General features: G+C 34.5%; 1 protein-coding gene across 1 annotated transcript in view; it reads left to right on the top strand.

Annotated features, from left to right (window-relative positions):
• The window catches only part of ehmt2 (euchromatic histone-lysine N-methyltransferase 2), a 32,807-nt gene that overhangs the window by 5,675 nt on the left and 12,320 nt on the right, over nt 1-14,812 (top strand). The window contains exons 7-14 of the mRNA XM_073821426.1: nt 676-846; nt 939-989; nt 2,543-2,675; nt 2,748-2,873; nt 4,424-4,557; nt 10,042-10,185; nt 13,032-13,339; nt 14,215-14,454. Of these exons, the coding sequence (XP_073677527.1) occupies nt 676-846; nt 939-989; nt 2,543-2,675; nt 2,748-2,873; nt 4,424-4,557; nt 10,042-10,185; nt 13,032-13,339; nt 14,215-14,454 (1,307 nt within the window). The remainder of the gene's footprint in view (nt 1-675; nt 847-938; nt 990-2,542; nt 2,676-2,747; nt 2,874-4,423; nt 4,558-10,041; nt 10,186-13,031; nt 13,340-14,214; nt 14,455-14,812) is intronic.

Consider the following 14,812-nt stretch of genomic DNA (forward strand, 5'->3'; position numbering starts at 1 on the left):
ATTAGCATTATTTCATTTTTGTTATTGTTTTTTTAGCATATCAATATGATAATAGATGTCAGTGTTAAAAAATAAACTTAATAATGATCTAAAACTAATTATACTTATTTTTAAGTATTGTTACTAATATTCAATATATAATTGCAATGATAATAATCCTTATTGTTGACTTTTAATAAAAGATACACAAAATAAATTGAGTTATAATGTTTTAATTGTTGTCATAGTAGTAGTAGTAATAATAATAATAATAAAATGTAAAATTAAATGCAGTTACAATTATTTTATTTATTAATTCTTACTCATTTTAATAAAAAATGCACTCTCTAACACTAACGTTCTTTATTCTTTATCTATTCTTTCGACTTTTGTTTTTATTTATTAAAAAAACAGAAGATAAAAGCATCTGGTAACTTAATAAATGTACATTTAATTATTGTTGTTTCTATTATTGTTATTAATAATGTTAATAATAATAATAGAAATCAATAATAATAGGTGGTAAGTTTATTTTTCTAACTTGTCTATTTACGCCTGTTTGCAGTCACATGTTTGTTCTGGCTTTTTTTTTTTTAACATCCAGTTCGATTTTAAAGGCAGATCTGTTGGTTTACTGCTCATAATAATTCATATAATGATAATAAATGTAAGTACTTAAGTGTGTGTTTTTCTCAGACTGCACTAACCGTGTCTCCAGCGGAGGGGAAGGTGGAGCCAGTTGCCACAGCATCTAAAGAGCATCACAGTGGTTGGCTGGAGGATCTGGATGAGGAGGCAGACGAGGAAGATTTCCACCTGCTCTACAACAGTTACTCTGGAGACGATCTCATTTACTCTGACAGCAAGGTGAACATAAACATCAGTGAGTTCATACTGACCTCAAACAGAGAGTTTAATGGCTGCCGCGGATCTGAGAGTCTTGTGCTTTTATTTTGCAGTCAGATGATGGGATGGTCGAGACGCTGGAGGCGGAGCATCTTTCTGATCATGTGAGTAATTCCAACCAATGGAAGCGCATCTTATTTTTATACAGTTTCAGCATGTTCAGAACAGATTTTGATGAATACTGTTTTTTCACTGGTCAAAGCCAGTAGGCCTGTCTTAAATTCAGGGTTGATATTATTAGTTAAAACCAAAAAAAAAAAAAAAAAGCTGTCAAACTTAATTTCAGCTATTTGCAATACTGTTATTTTCATTTGGTTTGTTGAAGTACTAAAATAACTGTATAAACAAAAACTAAAGCTTAAAAAAACTATATAGACATTTTTCTTTTTTAAAAAAAAAAGCAAAACCTAATAAAAATGACAAAACTACACTAAACTCAATAAAATTTGATCTAAAACTAAAATAAAAGTAGAAAAAAATCTAATGTACATTCAAAATTAAAATCTAATTCAAAATGTTACCAAAAACAACAATAATATATCAATGATGATAAAATAATAACACTGAAAAAAATCAGGATGGCTGACATTATTTTTAAAATGTCACTTCCAGGCTAGAAAAAGTCAAGAAAATGTATAAAAGAAAATACTTTACATGCTAATACATTGTAAAAAAATGTTTTATTAATAAATAATATTAAATAATATTAAATTTTAATATTAATTTTGAAATGTCTTTTGAAAATTAAATAAAAATATAAAGTAATTCTTAAAATATTAGTTTTATTAACCTGAAAAGTCTAGAAAATTTATATAAAAATATGTCTAATGGTTAATCTCTAAATTATTTCATTGTCTAGTAATTTCTCTTTAAAAATGTAATTGGAAAAGTTAAGGATTTTTGGGAAGGTCACAACAATTAATTTGTCAATATATGTGTGAACTTTAAACACAATATTTAACAAAACCTAATATGTAAAAATATAAAATATAATAAAATAACATAAAATGTTTCTTATTTTTATATATTTATAAAAAACATCTTTCAAGTGACGATATTAAGGCATATTGTTATTTTACTACTGCATAAAATAAAATGATTAATATACTTATGTTAAAAAGTAATATATTTTTGCCTGTGATATTGAAAATGGTATCGAATGTCAATATTGTGGATCAAAGTTAGAAAATTTTGTTATAAAAATTCTAATATTATTACTGGAAATCTACAATTATAGAGAAGTTCTATTACTTAAATTTGAGGTATTGTTATTTTATTTTTTTATATTTATTTATTGACTCATGATGCAAAGTACTTGAAAAAGTCTGCACACTCTTAAAAATCAAAAAGTCACAAGCGAGATATAAGCAATTTACAAGGCAAATGTTTCAGTCACATGTTGACCATTTTCAATGCCAAGCTAACAATGTTAAAACTAGGAGCAATCTTGATTTGAGAAATCATGTGACGATTTAGGAGATCACATGAGCAATCAGAACAAGCACTGGTAAAAAAAAAACACACAATTCGTCAATATAATAAATTACACAATATAAAGATTGTCTCTGGCTGTTTTGACTCAATATGCAGCAGTATCAGCCAGTAATATCAAAATGAGCAACTACAGTGAATGTAATGAGTGTGTTGTGTTTGTCAGAGCTCTTGCTCCGATCGGCCCATTGCCGCTTATAAGAAACCATCAGCAGAGAGAGAAGAGACCACATGGAAACGTCAAGGGAAGGGTAAAGGGAGAGACAGACCACCCGCTAGAGAGCTGGAGACAGATAAAGGTGAGACGGACACATGATGATGTGTGCGTGTGCGTGTGTGAACAGATGTGAACAGATGTCTTTGTCTGTCAGGTGTGGAGTCCGCAGCTGCAGGTGCAGCGGCCGCAGTCACAGTGGGCAGCACTGACTACACTGAGGTTCCTCTGGACTCACTGGACATTTCTGCAGCCGACAGCCTCTCTCTGTCTCCACATGCAGGTGTGTGATGAGCTACGCTAGTTTGGAATAATTACCGTTTTTAAATGATTTTGAAAGTCTCTTAGAGCCCTATTATTTCTGTGATGTGGAATCGTGGAATCCAGTTATAAAAATGGAATTTACTGTATTTAACGCGGAATGTCAGTGATTTTGTCAACTTTGAACGAATTAATCAAAAGTAGGTCACAGACCAGCATCGGTGAATATTAAGCCGCAAAATGACTATTTGAATATGAATCTGCATTTCTGCGTGTCTCTATAATGAGTGGTGCAGACGCACGGTTTCGATTTCCTACACACATAGTGAAGTTCGCATGATGTTTGAGGTGATTTCAGTGTCTGTCGTCTTAAAGGAACACTCCACTTTGTTTGGAAATAGGCTCATTCTCCAACTCCCCCCGAGTTAATAAGTTGAGTTTTACCTTTTTGAAATCCATTCAGCCGTTCTCCTGTTCTGGCGATATCACTTTTAGCATAGCTTAGCATAAATCATTGAATCCTATGAGACCAATAGCATCAAGTTCAAAAATGACCAACGAGTTTCCATATTTGTCCTATTTAAAACTCGACTCTTCTGTAGTTATATCGTGTACTAAGACCGGTGGAAATGCAAAGCTTCAATTTTCTAGGCTGATAAGATTAGGAACTACACTCCCATTCCGGCGTAATAGTCAAGGAAGTTTGCTGCCGTAATATGGCCAGATGAAATTAATAAATGAAATTAATGTTTAATGCTTTCATGTGAAAAATTTAAATACACAACACAGAATATCTGAGGTGGAAAAAAAAAAACATTTCAGAAGGCTTATTTAAGAATGAATGTAAATAAATTAAGTTGTTTTTATGCATTAAAATAATTAGACATGCTAAAACAAAGAATTAGGGGACAATAAAACGTACGGTGGGCCCTAAACATGTAATTTTGTTATACTTTTGATAAATTATGTCAAAACGTATGTTTCATGATTTTAATTTATTAAACATGCTTTTTGATTAATAATATTTAATGTAGCCATTAAAAAAGAGTATAGAGAAATTTTAATGGAAACAAATTAAATCCAGAAAATTTAAAATGGAATAAAATTAATTTGGGAAAAATAAAATGGATTTCATAGGGCCCTTGTTATTACAACTTTTTAAAATGTAATTTATTCCTGTGATACAAAGCTGAATTTTCAGCTCCATTACTCTTCAGTGTCACATGGTCCTTCAGAAATCATTCTAATATGCTGATTTGCTGCTCAAGAAACATTTCTGTTTATTATCATTGTTAAAAAAAACATTCTATTTTTGTGGAAACTGTTATATACTGCTAGTATTATTATTAAAAAAATACTTTTATTTAGCCAGGAATCATTAAATTGACAAACACATTTATAATGTTACAAAAGATTTCTGTTTCAAATGTTCTTTTGTAAATCATTTTTATGTAAAGCACTTTGAATTACTGTTGTGTCTGAGATGCTATATAAATACACTTGCCTTGGCTTTATGGTCAGTTAATCCCAGTGTAAAGAGTGTGTGTTTTACGTCACATGATGTGTGTGCAGATGGGAGCGATGCCGAAACGGAGCGTCTGGAGGAACTTCCTCTGTGCAGCTGTAGAATGGAGGCACCACGTGTGGACGGATTCAGCGCTCGCTCCAACAAAACCTGCATGGCCATAGAGAGCATCAATGGAGAGGTGAGCGCACTTGTTTCTGAAAGTATTTTCCCATAGGGATTTAAAAAAAAAAATCTTCAAGTCATAAAGCAAACCAAACTTCTTCAAAGTCAGTTTCAACATTAAAAACTTTGATTTAAAACAAAACAATGTGACAGCCAGACAAAAAAAAAAAAAAAAAAAATCGGGACTTTGTACTTTGAGGGAAAGAACTACAATCCTATGAAGCATTGTGAATGACATAATCAAATTAGAAGAAAATAAAGATATGAGAATTCCTGATTAAAAGATTTTTTAAATAAAAGATATGTTTGTTCAAATCAAAAACATATTTTTGTATTTATACATTCACAAATATTTTAGTATTTTGAGTTTTATATTCAAAATATTAAAATTTCATTGATATCAATTTGATATTAAAGTGTTGTGTAAATTAAACTATTAAAAAAACAAGTCTTAAAATGTTGTTTAATTTAGATTAAATTTAAATTGTATTATATATCACATTCTTCTTTGTCGTGATATTAAAAGCTATATTGAATATAGATATTTTCCAGGTATCATTTTAGCTAAAAAATTCCAGTATGTATATTTATAGGTTAAATATGTATAGGTATGCTAGGTAATTTGCAATGCTTTATTGGGGTGAATGCTTTTTTAGTGCAATGTACTGTGGAAGAAAAATTTATTTTACTTATCTTATAGGGGTGGCACGGTTCACAAAACCCACGGTTCGGTTCGTATCACGGTTTTAGGGTCACGGTTTTCGGTTCTGTATGGTTCTTGTTTTTATTTTTCATTTTAATCTTTAACACTCCAGAAGCTTACTTTGGCATATGAAATGTAGCTTGATTATCCACAATTTAGGATACATTATTAAAAAAAAGTTATATCATGTAATCATGCACAAACTGAATTGGACTTGACTTTAAGCACATTATTGAGACCATCTCTGAGGAAAGCTAGGGGAGATTTGATACAGCAAGAGAGAAGACATTGATGACATGCTTTTCATTTATTTGGCAAAAACGGGACAATGTGTATCTCTACAGGAATTTGTGTGCCTTTTTAGCACATAAAGATTGAACTGAAGAATTAACTTGCATGTCTACCAACACACTGGTGTGATGTCTTCTCAGATGAACTGACAAATTAAGATGAAATCATGAAATCCAAAATGTTCCCACACAACTGACCTGGCTAAGGGGCCGTTCACATGAAGCGTCTTTTGCGCACTCAAGTTTGTTATTTCAAATGTAGACGCGTGGTATGCGCGCTCGTAATGGAAGCGACGCGGTGCGACACGCTCGTTTTTCCCAGGCGCGTAGGTGCCGCATCGAGATAAAAACATCTCAACTTTTCAAAATTCCGCAAGCTCACCGCAGGCCATGTGACATGAACCAACCAATCAGCTTCATCCTTTCCTTTAATAAAATTGAAAGCACAGCCAAGTTGGATGAACAGCGTATCATAGCTGGCGCATCCTCCAACTCCGGGCAGCCTTCCTTACTCCCACTTGCCATTTCTACACGTGACGTAGCCTGCAGCACTCCACTTTTACTGTCTGTATGTCTACACACACCTCTTATTTCGCGCAAAAAGGACACTCACGAGGCTACATTGCGCATGCGTTGAACCGTTGAACCGTGTGACGCACACACGCACCGAACCGAGACAAGCGAACCGAACGGCTCGGTTGTTTTTCATGTACCGTGCCACCCCTATTATCTTATGTGCTTATGAAACATTGTGTAAGTGTCTGCTTTATCTACCTGCTCTGAAGATGACATGATTCAAAGGTATCAGGGCACCAAAACAAAGATTTGAGCCATGGGAGTATGATATAGTAGAATGTGTTTTTCTGTTCCTTACTATGGGTGGAAAATTACCAGCTGGTGGGAGATCTTGAATGCTAGGGAAAAGACATAAAAGTGGAGGAAACCCTCCCTTCTTTGTCACACTCTAAAACCTGTGTCTATGACTGTCTGACCTTTCTTGCAAGAAATAAACCTTTAGAAAGACCCTAAGAGTCTCTTATGTGGTGAGAGTCGTTTTATTTTTGCCAGGACAGTACTTATCACAGTTTTAATTTGTGGAGATTTTTTTGCTGAATCATGGGTAATGTAGTTTTTCACCTGGAATTCTGCTGGTAAACATGATTATTTAAAAAAAAAAAATGGAATGATGTTATCTGATGTTTTCAACAAAGGCAAATACTGTCATTTAAAGGGGTTATATGATGTTGCTAAAAAGAGCATTATTTTGTGTATTTGTTGTAATGCGATGTGTTTATGCAGTTTGAGGTTCAAAAAAAATATTATTTTCCACATACCGTACATTATTGTTGCTCCTCTCTGCCCCGCCTTTCTGAAACGCTTAAATTTTTTACAAAACTCATCGTTGATGGAAACTGAGGTGTTCTCTGATTGGCCAGCGATTCGGTGTGTTGTGATTGGCTGAATACCTCAAGCGTGTGATCGAAATGTTAAGCCCCTTACCATGTGGTTCTCGGCACAACGAGACAGACACAATAAAACCCATTATAAACGGGGCATACCGTATTTTCTGCACCATAAGGCGCACCGGATTATAAGGCGCAGTCTCAATTACGGGGTCTATTTCTGTACTTAACCCATACATAAGGCACACCGTATTATAAGGCGCATGCTAAAACATACGGTCTACAAAAAAGGTAACGGAAGCAAAACAGTGAGTTTAGTTGAACTATATTCTACTAGTTAACAATACACTCGCATTATTTTTAATCAATCTTCTCCCACAAGTCCATCAAAGTCCTCATCTTCTGTGTCTGAATTCAACAGCTGAGTAATTTCGCCATCAAACATGCCGGGTTCTCGCTCATCATTGTCAAAGGCAGCCTAACAAACAAATGTTAAGCGTACGTGCTGTACGTATTACGTAATGTTCTCTGATTGGTTTATCGCTGCCAGCGTACGTACTGTACGTATTACGTCCCTGTGTCAGCGGGAAATGGTCTGACAGTCAGTCAAGCGGAGCGCTTACCAAAGTCGCACAACATTTTTACAGATTTTGGAACTCAGTGCACACATAAGGCGCACGACCGATTTTTGAGAAAATTTAGGGCTCTTAGGTGCGCCTTATAGTGCGGAAAAATACGGTATGTTGCATCCAGTGAGGACATTAACTACTGATTATAATGACTCATATACTGTCTTTTTATGTATTGCGTCGCACCGCGTTGCACTGTGTAAACATAACACAATGTCTGCATTAGTGATCGTAGAACGAGAAACAACAAGCACTACTCTACACTGCTCAAAACTTGCGTTTGAATAGTCAGTACTGAATTCTTTAAATATAAAAATATACTTACAGGCCGTCAGTCATAAGCGCAGACTGTCCTTGCAACTAGAGCTGGGCGGTATGACCAAAAATTTATATCACGGTATTTTTCAAAATTATACGGTATCACGGTATATGACGGTATTTTTTTTTTTCATGCATGACTAGGTGTTAACCACATTTCCTAATAAATTAGAGAATAATTACTGCAGTATATTGGCTTACATTGACCGGACTAGTATTAACCCAGGTTTGATCGGTCTCACAAAATGCTGCTGTTCACAAAGAAGTGACAGTGGCACTCATAATTGTAATGAGGTGAAGAAATCAGAATTCATGATTTGCAGTCAAAATACACAACACTTTATTGTGCATTCTTCACAAGTTCACATTTACAAGTCTACGCGTTTCTCTTCCAGCAGGAGGCGCTGTCAGAATGGTAGTATACAAAGCAGCGCAACAAATGATTTTGAAACGTGCAGCGCTCATATTTATTCAATGGATAGCCTTTTGAAGTTTAATCGCAATTCTTGTCTTTCAGTCCCCACATTTTAGACCACCTGAAATCATAATTATGACTTTCATAACCCCCTAATAACACTGCAGTCATCAATGAAAATTAAGAGCTTTATTTAAGACTTTCAAAAACGAACCTTACACAAAATACGTTTCTTTTTTATTTTTTTCCCACCATGTTCGGGGCACAAGAAAAATATTAAGGGACTAAATTAATATCAGCATATGAAGTATAATCGTCTCTCATTGTCTGAAAGAATGCACATCAGATGCTGAAAGTCAGTTTTTACTTTCACTTTAACATATTGATCAGTTTCCACGTTGCTTGTGTGATATCCATTGGCTTTAAAACATAAATATTAATAAAAATACAGTATATAGAAAAGACATATCTTTAAAATATTGCGACGTAACACCAACGTAAAGCCATTGTTTTTCTCTCACTGAAAGCTACATCTGTCTGCGCACAATGCGCCGATCTCTGCTCTGCAGACACACCCCCTCTTGAAATTTCGGCATTACAAGTTTTGCAAATCGCTAACCCTGGGTCTTTCTCAGATATACTGAAATACATCCACACCTCAGATGTGTTGCTTCAGACAAGCACGTGCAAGCTGCGGTTTCTGTTTGCGTCAACATACGTGTTCCCAGCGCTTTGTACGCACACACTCACCGGTATTGGGGTATATGAAAAATGAATATCATTAAAAAAAAAAACACCGGTATTCGGTATGAAAAGGTATACCGCCCAGCCCTACTTGCAACATTGGAATTGCCCCACTTAGCCTTAACCCTTTGTGTACAGCTGGCATTGTAAGCTGCTCTCCCAGGTTCAGGAAACAGTCCTCCGTGAAATGTGCGTCACCCATTCGAATATTTGCGTTGTACTGTTCTGGAACCACTGGTTTCTAGTTGTGTCCTCATTTGGAAGGCCAAACTAAGTGCTTTCACTTTTGCAATGAAACACGCTGTGTCTCCTCAACATGGTGGCTACAGCACTACTACAGTCTGTAAAAGTTACGCCGCCTTTTATTCCATACACATATGGGCGGTGTTATGTTAATCTACTCACCCCGTGAAGTGGACAAGTGGGGGCGTGTTCGAATGAGCCGTTTTAGGGAGGTGTGGCTGAGTCTTAACTTTTATAATAAATATCTCTTTGGTTCTGAGACTTTAAGCTTTGCAGCTTTACAGGCCTTATCTATGCACAAACAGCTTGTTACACTCCAAAAACAAAGGAAAACAAGAAATCGCATCATATGACCTAGGGATGCTCGATTTTGGCAAAAATCATAATCACGATTTTTTTCTTTGGTCAATATTGTAATCACGATTATTTAAACGATTATGACAGGGTCCAAAACTCTAAAGGGGGCGGAATGGGGTGCAATAATCGTCTCATTTCGATTACTGCATTTTCATGATCGTTTGAAGGAAAAATCGAAATCGAAACCAAATTTCGATTAATTGAACAGCCCTAATATGACCCCTTTAACAAACTTGTAGCTCACCGTTGGTCTGTCTTCAGTGGTTTATGTTGCAGTAAAAGCAGCTCACCATGTGTTGGAACAGTGGTTTTGAATCATTTTTGTAGTATGTTTGTGCTGAGTGACTGATCACATCCATCTCTCTTGTGTGGTTGCTCCCGTCCTCTGTGTGTTTCAGTTGGTGGGCTGCACCAATGTGATCGTGAAAGGGGAGACGATGCGTCCGTCCAGCCGTGTGTCTCTAATGGTGTTGTGTGAGACACACCGCTCACACATGGTTAAACATCACTGCTGTCCGGGCTGTGGATACTTCTGCCTTTCTGTGAGTGTCTCTGACTTCAAAAAACATGTTATAAGAAAAAAAAAAGAAAAAGAAAAGTAAAACACATTATTTACTTACTCTTCATGTTGTTTAAAAAGATAGTTCACCCAAAAATCACAGATCTGTCATTTACTCAAGTTGTTCAAACCTGTATGAGTTTCTTTCTTCTGTTGAACACAAACAGTTGCTGGTAACCATTGACTTCCGTAGTATGGAAAAAATACTATGGAACTCGATGGCTACCAGCCACTGTTTGGTTACCAACCTTCTTCAAAATATCTTCTTTTGTGTTCAACAGAAGAAAGAAACTCATACAGGAACAACATATGGGTAAGTTAAATGTGAACTGCCCCTTTAATTAAAAAGTATTTTTACACAGCTGTTTTCCATACAACAGCAGTCACAAAACAGGATTATAAATGTTTTCGTTACTAAGTTAAAAAGAAATTCATTTGAACTTGACCATGAACATGTTTTTAATTTAGTTGGCAAAGCGACATTTCTCATTTTCATTTAGTTTATCTTGATAGTAACTAAAACTAATAACGCATTACTAATAGTAATAGCAATTTAAAAGTTATAAAAATGACGAAAAAATTACTAAAACAAACTAAAATTAAAGTGAAAACAGAAAATATAAAAATACAAATTATTTCAAGCTTTTAATAAGAACTTTAATAGTATCTCAGTTACTAATACTGCCCTCCAAAGGCAAAGAGCAGTAACTACGTTAACACTGAAACTGAGAAAAATGACTTGAAAGTTTTTACGCCAGATAGTCAAACATGTTGACACTCTCTTTCTCTGAAACGGGACAAAATTGAACCAGGAGACTCTACCACAAGACAAAACAGTTGTCACAAAGTCCATTTTAAGCCTTAACTGAATTTTGACCAAATGTGTAGTTACTGCGCTTTGCCTTTGAAGGGCAGAATACCTCAGATACTAAATAACACTGTCACAAATAAAGGCATACAGGTTTGGACCAGCTAGTAAATTATTACAGAAGTTTATTTATTTATTTATTTATTGTTATTATTCCATCACCCTAAATGCTTTAATATAGTGATTTTAGGTTAATATTTCAATAATTTAACAACATATTTACTTAATGGTTAACGGTTCTGTTGATGGTCACATGCAAACTAATAAAATGTTTCATAATTTTAATAAAAAGTGTTTCATTTTCATCGTTTTTATTTTTATATTGGACTGCCATTCAAAAGTTTGGGAGTACGATTTTTTATATTTTGTAAAGAAGTCTTAGGCTCATCAGGGCTGCAATTATTTGGTCAAAAATGCAGAAAAACAGCAATATTGTAAATTAATATTTAATTATTTTTTTTTAAATATACTTTAAAATATAATATATTCCTGTGATGCAAAGCTGAATTTTCAGCATTATTACTCCAGTTTTTAGTGTCACATGATCCTTCGAAAACGATTTAATATGTTTTTGTGTTGTTATTATTATCAATGTTGGAAACAGTTGTGCTGCTTAATGTTTTTTGGAACCTGTGATACTTTTTCAGGATTCTTTGAATAAATAAAACAGCATTTATTCAAATGATAGTCTTTACACTTTTTATCAATTAAACACATCTTTCCTGAATAAAAGTTTTAATTTCGTAACTTCTTTAAAAAACATTAAAAATCGTCCTGATCTCGCAAACTTTTGAACGGCAGTGTATGTATTATTTTAATTTTAGATTTTATGATTTAAATAGTTATTGGGTCAATCTGTGTCAACTCAACCCTCAACCCTGGCTCAAAGTTTTGATTTTGCTAATATTTATTCTGAAGAAGTTTAGACATGTCTAGTGATGAAATCAAAAATATTAAATGTAGTGCATGAATAATTTTTTTTATTTCGATCCACTGAAAATGGGTAACATTCAACAAACTGGAAATTAAGCTTTATTGAGATCCTCATATCTCAGGAACTGAATGATATAGGGCCTTGAAAATATTCAAAAAGGAATATTAAGATTCCAAAAGAAAAGTTTATTAACAACTGGAATCTAAAATCACATTGCAATATCTTTAATACTTCTTGAGTTATAGGCACGCAAACTTTGGAAAAATAATATTTATGGCATTTAGACTGGTTTGTTTAATGCAGTTGTCTTGAGAGAAAGAAACAAGATACATCTCTAGTTTTAACGTTATTTAAAAAATAGTAGAAAATAGAGAAAAAAAGTATCGTATTTTTTCAAACTGACCCACGTTTAGTTTTTGACCACTGAAAATGTGTACATTTTAATGGTTTACCCCAGAAGCCATATTGAAATTCCAATATCTCTGGAACCAAATCTCATGGGGCATTAAAAATAAAGATGTTAAAAGGAAAGTTTATTAAGACTCAATATCTAAAAGGGCATTCAAATAACTTTAATGAGTTACAGGCATGCAAACTTTGAAGAAAAACTTGAAAAGTGCTGTTTTCCCTTTTTTGTATGGTCTCTATCGGCACATAATGCAACAAAGAATGCTAAAGTCAACAGAAGTTACTAATAGAGCTACCAATTTCTGTGTAAAAATAAGATAATGATGCTGCCATCTTTATGAAGTCATTTTTATGCACCTGTAACTTGACTCTGAATTTAAGTTGAAAATTGCAATTTTGACCTCCCACGACAAAATAGTGGATAACTCAGTAAATATTCATCCATGACATTTAATATTTTGGCTTTCATCACTGTACACGTCTATCTTTCCTCAGAATAAATATTAGCAAAATCGAAAATTTAAGCCGGGGAAGTTTTTGAAATTTGGTTAATTTGACCCAATTAGCTTTTCATCAGCTCACAAACAGAAATCTGAAAGATCCTCCTTTTTACACGCAGGGAACGTTTCTTGAATGTTGTCCGGATGTTCACATTGCTCATCGCTTCCACCGTGGCTGTGTGTCAGTACTGGGTGGTGGGCGGAGCAGAGGAGGAATGGGCGTCGGCCTGCTGTTCTGCCCTCACTGTGGCGAGGACGCATCAGAGGCTCGTGAGGTCACCATCCCTCCAGCAGCGCCCTCTTCAGCCTCTAACGTGGTCACTGCAAGCGCATCGTCCACAACAACCACACCCTCGCTACTTCCCTCCGCACTCGCGGCCACAGCACGGGCGCTAAACAACGACAAAAAGCTGGGCGAGCCGCTCAAGTGAGTTGAATGTTTTGCCTAATAGTAAAATATGTTCCTCCATTTAAAAACATCCCGCATTGTGTAACAATTTTCACTTGAATATTTTTATTTACTTAATTTTTTATTTATTTATTTTTTTTTTTTTGAAATTTGGGTCAAAGACGTTAAGATGTCCATGTCAAAAGAAATTTACAAAAGTGATTTTATGTCCATAGAAAGCGCATTAAATGTAAGTAAAGTGTCTACTTCTAAGGTTTCAAATAGGTATTTGGAGAATAAAATGTCAAAATTTGGTTGAAATAATGTTAGATTGTCATTCAGTGTAACAATATGTATTTACAAATTCAAACAACATGCTTATTTTGACTTGTACATATTAAACTATATAGAAGAAAAAGGCGCTAATTGAATTTTATTGTGTTTTAAATGAGTAAAAAATTCTTACTGACAAATGGAAAAAAAAATTGAAAATGTGAAATTGCAGCTAATTAGTATTTGGGTCTTTTAATATGTCATAAATTGATTTTTGTTGTAAATATGCCTGACAAGATTGTTACACTTAATGACATTTTTGTGGGTGTCTCCTGTAGATTAGGGAAACATTTATGATGATTATTTTTTGTTCAGAAAAACAAAAATGCAATTAAATTAAACAGAAAACTTATTCATTATTAATGTTTTTTTTTTTTTTTTTTTTTTGGAAAAACAACAATTAAAAGCAGTCTTACGCTTATTGTTTTTATGCTTAATCCCTTTTTAGTCTTTGACCCATTTGTATTTAATTGTTAATATTTAGCCATTTTTTAATTAAAAAGTGGGGATTTGTTCTCTGTTTAAATGTAAATATTTGAACAAAAATTTGATCGAAATTTGTCTTTGATGTTTCTCTCCAGTGCAAGGATGCGTTGCCGTGGAGATGTAAGAAAGGGGGCGGAGCTGCAAACTCAGCCAGCCAATGCCACTCCAGGAGGGGGTGGAGTAGAGGATGTGGTCGCTCTGGGTGACGGCGGGGTGGACAGTGTTGGACCGTCACTCGTCCTGCCCAATGGGAAGCCCGTCTGTCCCAGCGCACTTCCGCCTGGAGACAGGAGGGCGGCGCTACAGAGAGCCATTCTCACACAGGACACTGAGAGGTTAGCGTCAGTTTAAACAAGGAAAGAGATGTTTAGAACCACAGGTTCTGTCATTTCTGGTTCAGCCGTTACATTAGTAGTGCATTGCATTATTAGATACAGTATTTCACGGCACATTTTGTAGTCGTTTGCTTGGGTGTTGTTTACAACATTTTCATGAGTTTCTTGGACTAAAATTGACTGTTAATGGTGATTATATTGATCATATGATGATGGTCCTCTAGGGACAAACTGGGGTTTGTAATGAAACTGTAAGGAGTTTGTTAAATGACAAAAAAGATAATAATTAAATCATAAAAAACTGTAAACTAAGAACAGTTGAAATAAAACCTTTACTAAAATTGCTAAATTAAAAAAC

This window comes from Garra rufa, chromosome 17 (assembly GCF_049309525.1).
Source record: "Garra rufa chromosome 17, GarRuf1.0, whole genome shotgun sequence".
NCBI lineage: Eukaryota > Metazoa > Chordata > Actinopteri > Cypriniformes > Cyprinidae > Garra > Garra rufa.